This window comes from Carcharhinus amblyrhynchos, chromosome 9, assembly GCF_965287045.1.
Source record: "Carcharhinus amblyrhynchos chromosome 9, sCarAmb.v2.hapA, whole genome shotgun sequence".
NCBI lineage: Eukaryota > Metazoa > Chordata > Chondrichthyes > Carcharhiniformes > Carcharhinidae > Carcharhinus > Carcharhinus amblyrhynchos.
This window is the reverse complement of record NC_137332.1, coordinates 100,622,218-100,638,562: the sequence shown is the minus strand read 5'-3', so window position 1 is coordinate 100,638,562 and position 16,345 is coordinate 100,622,218. Positions and strand designations below refer to the sequence as shown.

Here is a 16,345-nt window from a genome sequence, read left to right as displayed (position 1 = left end):
TTATTAATGAATATAGACAGTAGCCTCCTGAGGAACACTGGACGTTGTCCAGTTGTCCAGCTTAATACGTGACTATAGCAAAAAGGAGAGTAAAATAAACACGTTTTCTTCACTAATTGATCTAAGTTAGCTAAACCACGATTATTGTATAAACAGAATAGTTTAGATAAGGGCAGAGACTGGAACTACCATGGTTTCAAGGGCAAAGAGATGTATTAATGAGGGACCAATCTCAAGCAGGGTAGATAAAGGGCTAGCCCAGAAATAATGATGGCTAAAACAAGGAAATCTAAGGGTAAGATAAGAGTTCTGAGATATGGAGCTGTAATGTGCATAAAAAGACTGTAAGCAGAATGATTCATTGGATTGATCCGGACATCCCGGCTTTATTGTCTTGTACTGGAAAATAAAGTCTACTGCTTGGAAGATCAAGACTCAGACTCTCTGTTCTAATCGGCTAAAATCATTTGTTGTCCTGGGGAAACATGACATCCCACCTCACACTCTATCACCCACAGAATTCATTGCGCACAAAGGGACCAGCATTATCAGTACCTCTGTGATACGGACCCTCTCAGTCTGTGAGCTGTGTCCTGTACTGATACTGTCCCTCTCAGTGTGTGAGCTGTGTCCTGTACTGATACTGTCCCTCTCAGTATGTGAGCTGTGTCCTGTACTGATACTGTCCCTCTGAGTGTGTGAGCTGTGTCGTGCACTGATACTGTCCCTCTCAGTGTGTGAGCTGTGTCCTGTACTGATACTGTCCCTCTCAGTGTGTGACCTTTGTCCTCTACTTATATTAAACGTTCTACCATTGAACCAATCACGATAACAAAGAACAAAGAACAAAGAACAAAGAACAACCCAGCACGGGAAACAGGCCCTTCGGCCCAACGTGCCCGCGCCGCCACATCGCCCTACACCTATTCTACCCTGCATGTCTACGAATGGGACCCTACTCAGTCAGATTCAGGGAAGAAATAGTGTCAATTTGGTGGAAACCAATTAGCCTAAGAGCACATCTTTGGGGTGTGGGAGGAAACCGGAGCGCCCGGAGGAAACCCACGCAACCACAGGGAGAATGCGCAAACTCCCACAGACACAGGCCCAAATCCATGTATCTGCACAGCTAGCAGTGCTAGTCACTGAGCTGTTGTGGAGCCCGTCTATCGGTCCAGGATCAAGCACACACACCGACATGAAGTACTAGGCCACTCCTGGACTTCCAAGAGCAGCCCACGCACAACCCGCCGTGTGCATGCCCCTCGCTTGACACGAGGTGGACCTCCACCTGTGGAATAAAGACAAAACATATTAGTTATACAGCCTGCCCTTCCGGTGTCTCCCGAGGTTTACCCTATTTAATAGCCCCTACCATATCCCTCCATTCCCGTTTCACTCATATGCCTATCTAACTGCATCTTAAACGAGTCCAACGTGCCTGCCTCCACCACCCTACTCGGTAGCGCATTCCAGACCCCCACAACTCTCTGTGTAAAGAACCTTCCTCTTACCTCCAAATTATACCTCCCCCCCCCCTCACCCTTAATTGATGACCTCTTGTGTTCGTACCCAGTCTAGGGAGCAGTCTCTCACTATTAACTCTATCTATTCCCTTCAGTATCTTATATACCTCTATCATGTCCCCTCTCAATCTCCTTCTTTCCAAGGAGAATAGCCCCAGTCTCTTCAGTCTCTCCTCGTAACCCAGTCCCCCCATGCCAGGCAACATCCTGGTAAACCTCCTCTGCACCCTTTCCAGAGACTCCACGTCCTTCCGGTAATAAGGTGACCAGAACTGGACGCAGTACTCCAAATGCGGTCTAACCAACGTTCTGTATAACTGAAGCATTAGACGGCAGCTTTTATACTCTAAGCCCCTTCCTATAAAGGCTAACATCCCATAAGCCCATAACAATAGGTCTCAGCTTGCTGAGCCTTGTTTGAGGAATTACTGTGTTTGTTCAGGGAGGAATTGATTTGAAAAAGTGAATAGTTGATAAGACAGAGTTAATTGAAAGATAAAATAGTGTACAAAGAAACAGTATTTGGAGATTCAGTGCTTGGATTAGAGTAGGGAATTTGGAATGTTTGGGAGAAATCAACAGGAAGAAATAAATAGTGATCATGGAGTTATGAGACCAAAGATTAGATTATTGAATCATGATGAAGAAATGGATCTCGCTGCTTTTCAGAAATGGTCTGTTAATGTCCAGCTGGTGGAATATCAGAAGCAGATTAGGAAAAAAAAATAAAGAAACTCACAGTAAAGTTTAAAGTACTGTGTGAATAACTGAGTTGTTTATGTTCAGAGATATCCTCATTTGTAATCAAACAACTTCTCATTTTATTTTATCAATATCTCTCCATCCTGTGCACAAACCTAAAGGATGGGAAGCAATCTGTGTGGATGTGGATGACATGGTGGCACAATGGTTAGCACTGCTGCCTCACAGAGCCAGGGACCTGGGTTCAATTCCAACCTTGGCTGACTGTCTGTGTGGAGTTGCATAACCTGGTCTGTCGGACAGTTAGCATGGATGTGATGGGCTGAACGGCCTCCTTCTGCACTGTAGGGTCTCTACACTTAACCTCTGGTTGAGTTGTGTTGAGAGAATCAATAAAGAGAGATGGGCGGAGGGAGGGGGGGCAGTTGTTGATGTTCTGTGAATTCTGTGTTGAAGTTGGAAAATTCTGGCTGAACGGAGGCAGTTTGATCCTGTTGTCCGGATTGTAACCGTGGGGAGACAGACCAGACAGACCCGCAGGAGGAGGGGGGAAAGGGGAGAGTCTGAATGTGCGGGGTGGTCGTTGGATGGGGTGGGGAGACAGGGTGGGGGGCCACGGTGGGGGGACAGGGCAGGGCCGGAAGGATCGACAGAAAACAAAATGAGGTGATGTAGCAAAAGCAATCAGACCGCTAAACACCAACACAGTGAAACCGAGGCAGCACAGTGGCAACAGTTTCCTCACAGCGCCAGGGACGTGGGTTCAATTCCAGCCTTGGGTCACCGTCTGTGTGGAGTTTGCACGTTATCCCCTGTGTCTGCATGGCTTTCCTTCAGGTGCTCTGCTTTCCTCCCAAAACCCAAAGATGAGAAGATTCGGTGGATTAGCTATGCCAAATTGATCCTTGGTGTCAGGGGGGCTAGTAGGGTAAAGGTGTGGGGTTCTGAGTATAGATCCGAGGTGGGATTGTTGTAGGTGCAGGCTCAATGGGCCAATTGCTTCATTAACATCCTTTAGGGAAGGAGATCTGCCGGCCTTACCTGGTCTGGCCTACATGTGACTCCAGAGCCACAGCAATACGGCTGCCTCTCAACTGACTTTGGGCTACTGGGTTAGGCAATAAATACTGTAAGGAGTCTCACAATACTAGGTTAAAGTCCAACAGGTTCAAATAAAGCTTTAACCTGGTGTTGTGAGACTTCATACTGTGCTTATTGCAGTCCAATGCCAGCATCTCCACATCAATAAATACTGGCCAACCAGTGATGCCCATGTCCCACGAATGAATTAAAAATAAACATTTTAGTTTTCACAATGAAAGCTAATGGGAAAACCATTGAATGGCCGCCTTCCGCCCTGTATCAATTCTGTGATTCAGTGGTAAACTTTCCGATCTGCCCACCACAAGAATCAGCACGAACAGGATGGGGAATTTGACCGACCATTTAAAGGTCGATTGACCTTGTGTGGAAAGATCCAGTCTCAGGGCAGAGGCAACCGGAAAATCTCACCCTCAGTCTGGGTGATTTCTTGGGATCAAAAAAGTTTTTATTTGGGAAGAAATCTCTGGAACATCAGCATAACTTCTCAGCACAAGAAGATTGCTGTTTGAATGTGGGACAATCTTAAATTTAAAATAGGTCATGGGGGCACAATGTAGTGGGTTAGCTCTGAGAAAATAAAATGTTGCTTAAGAGATGGAACAAATTCGCAAAATATGTTGATCCCTGGAATTGAGAAAGAATCAGAAACACTCACCTTGGATGTAGTTCAGTGGAATATATCAATTGGTGTTAATCTATGTTTCAGTGTAGCTGAGGCTAACACATTGGCTGCTTTCTCTTAGAGATATTTGTGTCCATGTTGATTGACTTAAGAGAAATATATTTGGTGGTCTGGCCATGACCCGTTGGACATTCAAAGGAGATCTCGAGATAAGAGATCTCTTTTGGTCTTTAGAGAAGTAAACAAAAGTCGGGAAGGTTTATCAGATGGAGCATTTGTGGTGTGATTTGCATGGCTTCACCAGGAAGAAAATAAATTTGTTGGAGACACCATCATTTCGATCTCCTTTGACTTTTCTCAAATGATGTCTCTTTTGGAAGACCGTGCAAGTTCGAATGATGAAGTTGATTGTGCAATGTATCCTGCCAATCTCCACGGGGCTCAGAGATTTTGACAAATACAAAACAAGGATTTGTGGGAGGGTTTACCACAAAGCATGATGGGAGAAATCATCAAAGTTTTCCTAACAGGAAAAACCAGTTCTGACCAGGATTCTTATCTCCGCATTTTACTGGTGTTCCAAACTAAAGCATACACAACCAGTTCAGACCAGTATTTATATTTCCCCACTTTGTCAGTACTTGATTCAGAGTATCGAAGAGTAGGTCAGAATCAGTGTTCTTGTTTCCTGATTCAACGTATACAAGATCAGTTCAGACCAATATTCATATTTCCCTCTTATACTGGTTCAGTTAAAGTATTCAAGACAATTTGAGACTAGTCACCTTATTTCCCCATTTTACTCGTATTCCATTTAAAATATACAAGACCAGTTCAGACCAGTATCCCCGTTTCCCGATTTACGGGTGTCCCATTTAAAGTACACAAGTACAGTTTGGACCAATATTCTTACTTCCCATTTTACTCATGTTCCATTTAAAATATACAAGGCCAGCTCAGACCATTAATCTTGTTACCCCATTTTAATGGTGTTTGATTTAAAGTGTACAAGTCCAGTTCGGACCAGTATTCTTGTTTCTGCGTTTTACTAGTTCTTCCTCCTGGGCCAATGAAGAGCATGTCAAGATGACTTTGAACAGAAGATTAAAGTAGGAATTGAAACACCAGTGTAAATATGCAGAAGTGTAGAGGCCTTGTGGTGCAGTGGAGACATCATTTGTTCAATGGCCTCACATCCTCTGATAAGGATCAGTATCATATTTCCTTCTACAAGGAAGTTTCTTGGGCTGCTTTATGAAATGACAGGTGTTTAAATTGGTCTTTCACCAAATGAAATACAAACCAAATATCAGCAAAGGAGGGAAACCAAGGGGCAAGATTGGGGAAATTTACATTGTTAGTACTGGCAGAGAAAACATAGTGAATAAACTAATTTACAGAGAATGGACATGGGGCGGGGTGGGGGGGGAGGGGTTTGGAAGGTGCTGCTTAAGGAACCTGGGTAAGTTTCTGCAGTGTATTTGTCAACTATTAAACACTCACTGAAGGATGCTCTCACTGTTCATCGGAACTGAATGTTTGTGGAAGGGATGTCAGTTAGGGAGACTGCTTTGTCCTGGAGCTTCTTGAGTGTTGTTGGAGCTGCATTTGTCCAGACAACTAGAGAGTATTCGATCACATTCCTGACTTATTCCTTGTAGATAGTGCACAAGCTTTCGGGAGTCAGGAGGTTGAATTGTTCACCTCTGATCTGCTCTGGTAGTGACAGCATTTATATATCTCGCCCAGTTTTGTTTCTGATCAATGGTAACCCCCAGGAGGTTGAGTAAATTATCCATTTTGGCCTCATCCAGAAGTCCCAGCATCACAGGTACCAGTCTTCAGTCAATTCAGGGGATTCAGTGATGATAACGCAATTGAAGTTAAAGGGAGATGGTTACAGCCTCTTTGCTGGAGATGGTAATTGCCTGGCACTTGTGTGGTGCCAATGTTAATTGCCACTTGTTAGCCCAAGACAGGACATTGTCCAAGTCTTGCTACATTCGGGCATGGAGCCGTGAATGGTACTGAGCATTGTGCAGTCATCAGTGAACATCTCCACTTCTGACTTTAGGATGGAAGAGAGATCATTGATGAAACAGCTGCCGATGGCTGGCCCTAGGACACTATTCTGAGAAACTGATGTCCTAGAGCCGAAATGATCGACATACAACCATCACAACAATTTCTCTTTGTGCTAGGTATGACTCCAACCAGCAGAAGGTTTCCCCCCAATTTCCATTTACTCCAGTTTTGCTACGGCTCCTTGATGTCACACTCTGTCAAATTCTGCCTTGATGTCAATGGCACTCTTACCTCTCCCCTGGAGTTCAGCCCTTTTGTCCATGTCCTTGCTAAGTGCCACTTGATAGCACCAAACGTGATCTCCTCCCACCACTTTACTGATGATCAAGAGTGGATTGAAGTACTATTGCTGCAATACATCAGGCCCAATAGCCTGTGCAGTATCCGGTGCCTTCATCCATTTCTTGATATTGTGTGGAGTGAACCGAAGACTGGCACCTTTAATGCTGGGGCTTCTGGAGGAGGCCAAGATAGACAATTTACTCAGCAACTCTGGCTGAAGATTGTTACAAACACTACAGCCTGATCTTTGGCACTGATGTACTGGACTCCCCAGACATTGAGGGTGGGATATTTGTGGAGCCTCCTCCTTCAGTGAGTTGTTTAATTCTCCACCACCATTCACGCCTGGACATGGCAGGACTGCAGACTTGGATCCAATCAGCTGGTTCTGGGGTCACTTAGTTCTGTCTATCCCTTGCTGCTTTTGCTGTTTAGCACACAAGTAGTTCTGTGTTGTAGCTTCATCAGGTTACCATCTCATTTACAGGTATGCCTAGTGCTGCTCCTGGCATGCCCTCCTTCACTCCTCATTGAACAAGGGATAATCCTCTGCTTAGTGGAAACTGTGGAATGGGGGATATGCCAGACCAGATTGTGGTTGAGTACAATTCTGGTGCTGCTGTTGGTCCACAGAACCTCATGGATGCCCAGTCTGGAGTTGCTAGATCTTTACTGCTCATCTGGCAGTGCAGCACTCCTTCAATACCATCCCTCTGGCAATGCGGAACTCCCTCATAATGTTCTTCTGGCAGTGCCGCACTCCCTCAGTACACCCCTCTGGCAGTGCCGCACTCCCTGAGTACAGCCCTTCTGGCAGTAACACACTCCCTCAGTACTGCCACTTTGACTGTGTAGCTCTCCCACAGTACTGACCAAAAGATGTCTGAGACACAGGCTCCCTGATTTCCAGCAATTTATTCCTCCTGATCTCAGCCAAAAAACCCTTCCCTCACACTATGTTAATCCCCTCTCCCTCAGCACTTGAAGTCAAAACTAAGACACAGCTTTTACCAGAGAGAGTTGAGTTACAAACAACACTACTATACCCAACCAGTGTCCCAGCTATCCCCATTTATAAGTGTAGAAACACTCATCACCTATTTGATAATGTAATTGCAATTAAACCTTAAAAATGTGATTGCAATTACATCTTAACAGTGTGATTATTATTAAACTTTAATATGATTGTGATTGTCATTCGATAGTAACAAGTAATTGCGATTAAACCTTAACCGTGTGATTATCATGAAATATTAACTATGTAATTGTGATTAAAGCTTAACCCTGTGATTGTCATCTGTTGTGGAGATGCCAGAGTTGAACTGAGGTAAGCACAGTAAGAAGTCTGACAACACCAGGTTAAAGTCCAACAGGTTTATTTGGTAGCACAAGCCACTCGCTTTCGGAGTGCTGTCCCTTCATTAGGTAAGTGGAAATTCTATTCACAAACAGCGCATATAAAAACACAAACTCAATTTACAAAATAATGTTTGGAATGCGAGTCATTGCAAGTTATTGTCCGAGCTGGAGACAATAGGAAGATGTCTCACAACACCAGGTTAAAGTCCAACAAGTTTATTTGGTAACACAAGGCACTCACTTTCGGAGCGCTGCCCCTCCATCAGGTGAGTGGGATTTCAGTTCACAAACAGGGCATATAAAGACACAAACTCATATAATGGTTGGAATGCACATCTTTACAGGTAATCAAATCTTAAAGGTACGGACAATGTGAGTGGACAGAGCGTTAAGCACAGGTTAAAGAGATGTGTATTGTCTCCAGAGAGGACAGTTAGTGAGATTTTGCAAGTCCAGGCAAGTCGTGGGAGTTACAGATAGTGTGACATGAACCCACATGAGGACAGCCTCAATAAGGATTTTGGGTTCATGACACACTAACCCCCACAACTTGCCTGGGCTTGCAAAATCTCACTAACTGTCTTGGCTGGAGACAATGCACATCTCTTTAACCTGTACTTAACCCTCTCTTCACTCACATTGTCAGTTCCTTTAAGACTTGATTACCTGCAAAGCCTCACATTCCAACTATTATTCTGTAAATTAAGTTTGTGTCTTTATATGCTCTGTTTGTGAACTGAAATCCCACTCACCTGATGAAGGAGGGGTGCTCCAAAAGCTAATGGCTTGTGCTACCAAATAAACCTGTTGGACTTTAACCTGGTGGTCTGAGACTTCTTGTTGTCATCTGAAACCCGGGGCTTGTCCTGGGGAACACAGCACTCACTGCACACACCTACTCCATCTCTCAGTGAAAACAGTGAGTAAACTGGGCAGCACAGTGGCTGCCTCAGAGTGCCAGGGACCTGGGGTCAATTCTGGCATCAGGTCACTGTCTGAATAGTTTTCCTCCGGGTGCTCCGGTTACCTCCCATACTCCAAAGATATGCAGGTTAGTTTGGCTGGCCATGCTAAATTGCTCCTTTGTGTTAGGGGGGCTGTCAGGGTGTATACATGGGATTATGGGGATAGAGCCTGGGCAGGATTGTTGTCGATGCAGACATGATGAGCTGAATGGCATCCTGTAGTGTAGGGATTTTATTGTTTGGACATAATGAGTAAAGTGGTGGTCAGTGATTATGATTCCTATGGTCTATGCAGGTTTAAAAATTCATCCCCAATCGAAAAATCATAGCTGTTTACAGTTTAATTTACACAGTTACAGATATAGGTCCGCCATCAGTCACTGACTGTCAGCTCGAGAGAGTTAAAGCTTCAGTGATTGTCTCATCTGATCTCTCACTGATCTCTCTGGATTACTTAACAGGATGCGGGAGGTCACTGGGAAAGAGAAAAAAAATCCATTGTTACAGAAAGAGGAAAACCCAGCAGACACAGAACACCCCCAACAAAACCCATCAGACCCAGCAGAGCCCTGACACCTAAAACTGCAGAAAGCTGGAGGAGTTCAGGAAGCATAGGGGTGAAAATTGGGAAAACAAAGAGTGTGCTTGGGAAAAAAATACTTCATTTAGAACGGCACAGATTAATCAAGGAAAGTTAGCGTGGATTTGTTAAGGAAACCTCAGTTCAGACGAACCTGATGTGTTTGTGGAGGTGATAAGAAGGGTTGTGTGGTGAGCTTTGGGATTCAGGGTCCAGAACTTGGTCCCTTGCTTTCTATAAATTATGCCAATTATTTAGCTTCTAATGTAGGGAAAATGAAGAAGAAGCTTACAGATGTACAAGTATTATCCGTGTGAGTGTCAGTGAGGAGAAAAGTTTCAGGCCACAGGAACATGGAGATGGTCGGGGCAGTTGGGAAGAACAGTAGTAAATGGAATTCAATCCGGAGCAGTGAGAGGTGATGGATTTTCGGAGGATTAACAAGGCAAAGGGAATCCCCAAAATATGGGAGGATAATGAGTAATGTGGAGGGACAGAGGGACCCAGGAGTGTGTGTCCACAGACTGGGAAAGGTATCAGGTCAGGTTAATAACATGATTAAGAAGGTATACAACATGTTTTCCTTTATTAGCCAAGGTGCAAAACTTGGGTTTGATAAAACTGCAAACAACACCAGATAGACAACAGCTGAAGCATTGCAAACAGTTTGGTCAGCACATTACACAAAAGCTTTGATTATATTGGAGAGAATGCAGAGGAGATTGTTTAATATGGAGAGCTCTTCATTATCAGGCAGGGATTCAATGGGCAGAATGGCCCACTCCAAAGCATAGGTGTTTTAACATTCAATGTTCCATCTATGGAACACCAGCTAAACCCATCAGAGCCCCAAACACCAGCTAAACCCATCAGACCCCAAACACCAGCTAAACCCATCAGAGCCCCAAACACCAGCTAAACCCATCAGACCCCCCAACACCAGCTAAACCCATCAGACCCCCAAACACCAGCTAAACTCCTGAGTTCTACTCCACACCCCAAACATTCAGCTAATGATCAGACTCACCACAAAACACGACTGAAGTTAAATCCGGTGGGAGTGACAGACTCCAGTGGCCGGCTTCAGGGAAATCTCTGGGAATTCTGACTTCCTTGAGAAAATTCAGCAGCTTCGTAGAAGCTGTCCAGGATGAGATGTTTCCGGATGTCTCAACACCCACAATCTCTCCACCCTCAGACTGTACAGGAGCAGCCAGCTCCAGAAGGCCAGTCTCAAAGCTCAGTGTTGGATTGGATGAGCTGTTCTTTAGTGACTATACAGCGAGAGACAGACACTGAGCTCACATCCCACCCACCAGATTGTACAGTTAAATCCAGCTGGAATTTTTTTTTCCAAAAATATACTTTATTCATAAAAATCTCAATTAATCTTTTGCAAATGTACAGGGCTTTGATAGCAAACAATGTGGAATCAAAACATGTTCACAGATCTGTACAAATTACAGTGACTACATTTCAATACTTAAAAGCTATATTCATGTCTCAGGTAGGAATGGAGGGTCTTAATGACATTACTGTTACTAGAGAGGTGGTGCTCGACAGACTGGAGGGGCTGATTGTGGACAAGTCCCCAGGACCGGATGGAATGCATCTGAGGGTTCTGAAAGAAATGGCGGAGGTTATAGTGGATGCCTTGGTGGTTATTTTCCAGACGTCGCTGGATTCCGGGGAAGTGCCGGAAGATTGGAAAATGGCTAATGTTACGCCGTTGTTTAAGAAGGGTGCCAGGCAAAAGGCGGGGAATTATAGGCCGGTTAGTTTAACGTCTGTGGAAGGAAAAATGTTAGAATCCATCATTAAGGAGGAAATTGCGAGGCATCTTGAAGGGAATTGCTTGATAGGGCGGACGCAACACGGTTTCATTAAAGGGAAGTCGTGTCTGACAAATTTACTGGAGTTCTATGAGGATGAGTCTAGGGCAGTGGATAGAGGAGAGCCGGTGGATGTGGTCTTTCTGGATTTTCAGAAGGCGTTTGACAAGGTACCTCACAAGAGGTTATTGCAGAAGGTCAGGGGACATGGAGTTGGGGGTAGGGTGTTAGCGTGGATAGAGGATTGGTTGTCAAATAGGAGGCAGAGAGTGGGGGTCAATGGGTGCTATTCGGATTGGCGGTTGGTGACTAGTGGGGTGCCCCAGGGGTCGGTGCTGGGGCCTCAGCTATTTACCATTTATATAGATGATCTGGAGGAGGGAACCGAGTGCAGGGTGTCGAAATTTGCTGATGACACCAAGATTGGGGGAAAGGCAAATTGTGCGGAGGGTGTGGAGAGTCTGCAGAAGGATCTAGATAGGCTGGGCGAATGGGCCAGGAAATGGCAAATGGAATTTAATGTTGGCAAGTGTGAGGTGGTCCACTTTGGTAGGAAGAATGGTAGGAAGGACTATTACTTACGTGGCGAAAAACTGCAGCAGGCGACAGTGCAGAGGGACCTCGGGGTCCTTGTGCATGAGTCGCAAAAACCCAGCTTGCAGGTGCAGCAGGTGGTCAGGAAGGCGAATGGGATGCTGGCCTTCATAGCGAGGGGGATTGAATATAAAAGTAGGGAGGTCTTGCTGCAGCTGTATAGGGCATTGGTGAGGCCACAGCTGGAGTACTGTGTGCAGTTTTGGGCGCTGCACCTGCGCAAGGATATTTTGGCCCTGGAGGGAGTGCAGAGGAGGTTTACTAGGCTGATACCGGAGTTGAGGGGGTTGAGCTATGAGGAGAGGCTGAATAAACTAGGCTTGTACTCGTTAGAGTTTAGAAGAATGAGGGGAGATCTCATTGAGACGTATAAGATGATGAATGGGATGGATAGGATAGAGGTGGAGAGACTCTTCCCGCTCAAAAAAGACAGTAGGACTAGGGGGCACAGCCTCAAGATAAAGGGGAGGCGGTTTAGAACGGAGTTGAGGAGGAACTTCTTCACTCAAAGGGTGGTGAATCTCTGGAATTCTCTGCCCGTTGAAGTGGTGGAGGCTGCCTCGCTAAATATTTTTAAGAAGCGGGTTGATGGGTTCTTGATAAGAGAGGGGATTAAGGGTTATGGGGAGAGGGCGGGAAAGTGGAACTGAGCCACAACAGATCAGCCATGATCTTATTGAATGGCGGGGCAGGCTTGAAGGGCTAGATGGCCTACTCCTGCTCCTATTTCTTATGTTCTTATGTTCTTAAGATGTACAGATTTGTGCGAATTACAATGATTACATTTCAATACTTAAAACTATTTACATGCCTCAATAAATTACTGTGTGCCGTTAGTGCTCGGATTGGCACACAGCTCCGCAGGTCGAGGGTATTCTGCAGTTCCTGGGCCCTCGGTCTGCCTCCGTTAAAAGGCCTTACAGTGTGGCCTTTCCCCACTGTGCCTTTGCGGCGGCTGCCCCAAGCTTCAGCCTGTCCCTCAGCACGTAGTCCTGGACCTTGGAATGTGCCAGTCTGCAACACTCAGTCGAGGACAGTTCTTTCAGCTGGAAGATCAGCAAGTTTCAGGCAGACCAAAGTGCGTCCTTCACCGAGTTGATGACCTTCCAGCAGCAGTTGATATTTGTCTCGGTGTGCGTCCCCGGAAACAGCCCGTAGAGCACAGAGTCCTGCGTCACTGAGCTGCTCGGGATGAACCTCGACAAGTACCACTGCATCTCACTACAGACTTTCTTTGCAAAGGCACATTCCACAAAGAGGTGTGCGACCGTCTCGTCAGCCCCGCAGCCGCTTCGAGGGCAATGTGCGGTGCTGTTGAGGCCTCGAGCGTGCATAAAGGATCTGACGGGGAGTGCCCTTCTCACCACCAGCCAAGCCAGATCTTGGTGCTTGTTTGTCAGTTCTGGTGATGAGGCACTGGGTCCTGTCCCACTGTAATATTTGATTCATTATTGTCACATGTATTGGTACACAGTGAGAAGTATTGTTCCTTGGATATCCTGGGCCTTGTCTATCCTGTAATATCTCAGGACACACCAGGCCCTGTCTACCCTCGAATACCCAGCAACACCATGCCCTACCTCCTGCAATATCCCAGGACACACCAGGCCCTGTCAACCCTCTAATACCCCAAGCACACTGGGCCCTACCTCCTGTAATATCCTATGATACTCTGGGTTATCACATACAGTAATATTCCAGGATACACCAGGCCCTGTAAGGCTGCAATATCCCAGAATACACGAGGATTTGACCTATTATAATATCCCAGGATACACTGCATTCTGAATTACTGCAGTATCCCAGGATACAGTGGGTTCTGTCAGGCTGCAATATCCCAGATATAGTGGGCCCCACCATACTGTAATATCCCAGGACACCCCAGGTCCGGACTTACTCTAATGTTCAATGATACACCAGGCCCTATGTGACTGCAATATCCCATGTAACACTATATCATGTCATACTGTAATATCCCAGGATACCCATGCTCTGTTTCACTGTAATATCCCTCGATATACCAACACCATTCATACTGTAATATCCCAGGATACACCAGGCTGTGTTATACTGTAATATTGCAGGATACACCAACACCAGTCATACATTAATATCCCACGATATTCTGGGCTTTGTTGTATTGTAATCCCAGGATCCACTCCTACCCATGCCACAATAACATTCCAAAATGGACTGGGTCTTGTTGTACAATAATATCCCTGGGCACACTGGGCTCTGTAATACTCTAATATCCCGAGTAAATCAGGCCCTTGTGTACAGTAATATCTGAGGATACACTTGGCCTTGTCCCTACTGTAATATCCCAGGATACACTGGGCCCTGACCAAACAAAGGATCTCATGATACACAGCGCCCTGTCCCACTGTAACGTCCAATAACACAGTGGGTCCTGTATCCCAGTTATTTCCCAGGATGCACCGGACCCTATCGTGCTGTAATATCCCAAGGTACAGCAGGCATTATCCATCCTGTAATATCCCATAACACACTGGATCCTGTTGCACTGAAATACAGCAGGATACAGTGGGGTCTGTTTGATATCAAATCCAAGGACACACAATTATTTCCCCGTAATGGTGGTGCCATGATATATAACACACTGAAGATTAATATTTATTTCCCTCTCTCTGTATCCCGGGTCTCAGGCTGTCCTGGGCTGACAGCTCAGCACTGACCCTCCCTCCTGTGATCCTGCTCTGAGGCTGGGTCCTCTCTAACAGTGAGAAACAGTCTTACCGTAAATCACCACCAGTGTCTCCTTCATCCCACTGTGTTCCACCCGACAGGAATACTCGGCCTGGTCCTCTGGATCAAACTCGATCCATTTCCGGATCTGGTAGGTGCTGTCGTGATTGGGTAAGATCCCAGTGGACAGAGTCTCACCAATCACCACTCCGTCTCTCCAGAGAATCACCTCGATGGCCTGAGGGTAAAACCCGGTGACGGCACAGGACAGCCGGTTAGAATCACCCAGACGGGTAAAGGACACGACGGGGGCAACTGAGAGAGAAAGAAAGAGGAGTCAGTACAGGAACCTTGAGATAGAGAGTCCCGGCATCACCCCCTTCACCGACTCTCACTCCCCCCTCACTCACCGACTCTCACTCCCCCCTCACTCACCGACTCTCACTCCCCCCTCTCTCACCGACTCTCACTCCCCCCTCACTCACCGACTCTCACTCCCCCCTCACTCACCGACTCTCACTCCCCCCTCACTCACCGACTCTCACTCCCCCCTCACTCACTGACTCTCACTCCCCCCCTCACTCACTGACTCTCACTCCCCCCCTCACTCACCGACTCTCACTCCCCCCTCACTCACCGACTCTCACTCCCCCCCTCACTCACCGACTCTCACTCCCCCCTCACTCACTGATTCTCAATTCTCTCTGTCCGTACTCCAGGTATTTCCTCAGCCACTCGATACACTCCACCTCCAGGTAATGTTTCCATTTCCGATTGCTGTCAGTGTCCCGATCCCACCTGTTTTTGGTGATCTCCCCCCAGGGCACCGGGGTCACCCACACCATGTGATCCTTGTCGAAGCTGAGAAAATCATATCCGTCCCACCCATACTGGGTGAATCCATTCGTGGTCCCATCATCCCTCAGGTCACAGCCAGTCATCAGCTGGTAAACATGGATCCCTGCGGATAAGAAACACAAACAGCCAATCAGAGACAGTCCCATGAGACTCACTCACACACAGCCAATCAGAACCAGTCTCACTGGGTGATCTCATCCGACCAGCCAATCAACATCAACTACTCTGCCCCATCCCCCACTCACACAGCCAATCAGAGCCAGCCTCAATCCCTCCACACATTCACAGCCAATCACATTTCCTGTCACATCTCCAATCGCAGCCAATCAGCCTCTGGCTCCCGGTTCCTGATCCACTCTGGGTTTCTCCTCATTCCCACCTGGATCCCCGGGTGCTGGGAGAGTGAGCACTCACCTCCTGTCTGGTTGCTGCGCGACGTAAGGAGCAGAATATTAGCTTTAGAACTGATCTCCTGCTGATTTATGAACATCTTCTTCCTCTCCCAGGATGCCGGACCCTCGCTCTCCACCATCCACTGCTCCCGGGGGATCAGCTCCCTCCGATCACTGTCGTACATAACAAACTGGACACCGTCCACATAACCGACAACCACAAACTCCGGGAAACCCGGGATCGGAGTCATTCCCGTGAGGAAATACCGGAGAGAGTGAGAGCCTGAAATAGATAGAGAGAGAATTCAGGATATACACCCTAAAAACACCAACACCCTCACCCTCACACACACACACACACACAGATCAGGGCATGAACCCCAAAACACTGATTCCAAACCGAGAGCAAAACCTCCACCCAGCCTGGCATTGCCCCTCTCACACCCCATCACTCACTGACCCAGGGTTAATACCCCAGTACCCAGCCTGGCATTGCCCCTCTCACACCCCATCACTCACTGACCCAGGGTTAATACCCCAGTACCCAGCCTGGCATTGCCCCTCTCACACCCCATCACCCACTGACCCAGGGTTAATACCCCAGTACCCAGCCTGGCATTGCCCCTCTCACACCCCATCACTCACCTGCAGACACCTCTCCACACAGAAGGACCAGCTCTATCAGTCCAATCATTGCTGCTTCCCTCATGTTGGGGAAACATTTGCTGGAAACTCTTT

The 16,345-nt window shown here is 46.7% G+C and overlaps 2 protein-coding genes across 2 annotated transcripts in view; both read right to left on the bottom strand.

Moving 5' to 3' along the window:
• Positions 1-8,974: 8,974 nt before the first annotated feature.
• Positions 8,975-16,345, bottom strand: part of LOC145348142 (class I histocompatibility antigen, F10 alpha chain-like) — a 31,872-nt gene continuing 24,501 nt past the window's right edge. Inside the window, exon 5 of the mRNA XM_080196305.1 lies at positions 8,975-9,120. Within this exon, the coding sequence (XP_080052431.1) occupies positions 9,047-9,120 (74 nt within the window). The 3' untranslated portion in view covers positions 8,975-9,046. The remainder of the gene's footprint in view (positions 9,121-16,345) is intronic.
• On the bottom strand, positions 15,038-16,326 carry LOC145348231 (class I histocompatibility antigen, F10 alpha chain-like). The gene is made up of 3 exons (XM_080196431.1): positions 16,253-16,326; positions 15,630-15,890; positions 15,038-15,318 (listed from the first exon to the last, which is right to left on the bottom strand). The coding sequence occupies exons 1-3, from the start codon at positions 16,314-16,316 to the stop codon at positions 15,038-15,040; spliced, it is 606 nt and encodes a 201-aa protein (XP_080052557.1). The 5' UTR covers positions 16,317-16,326.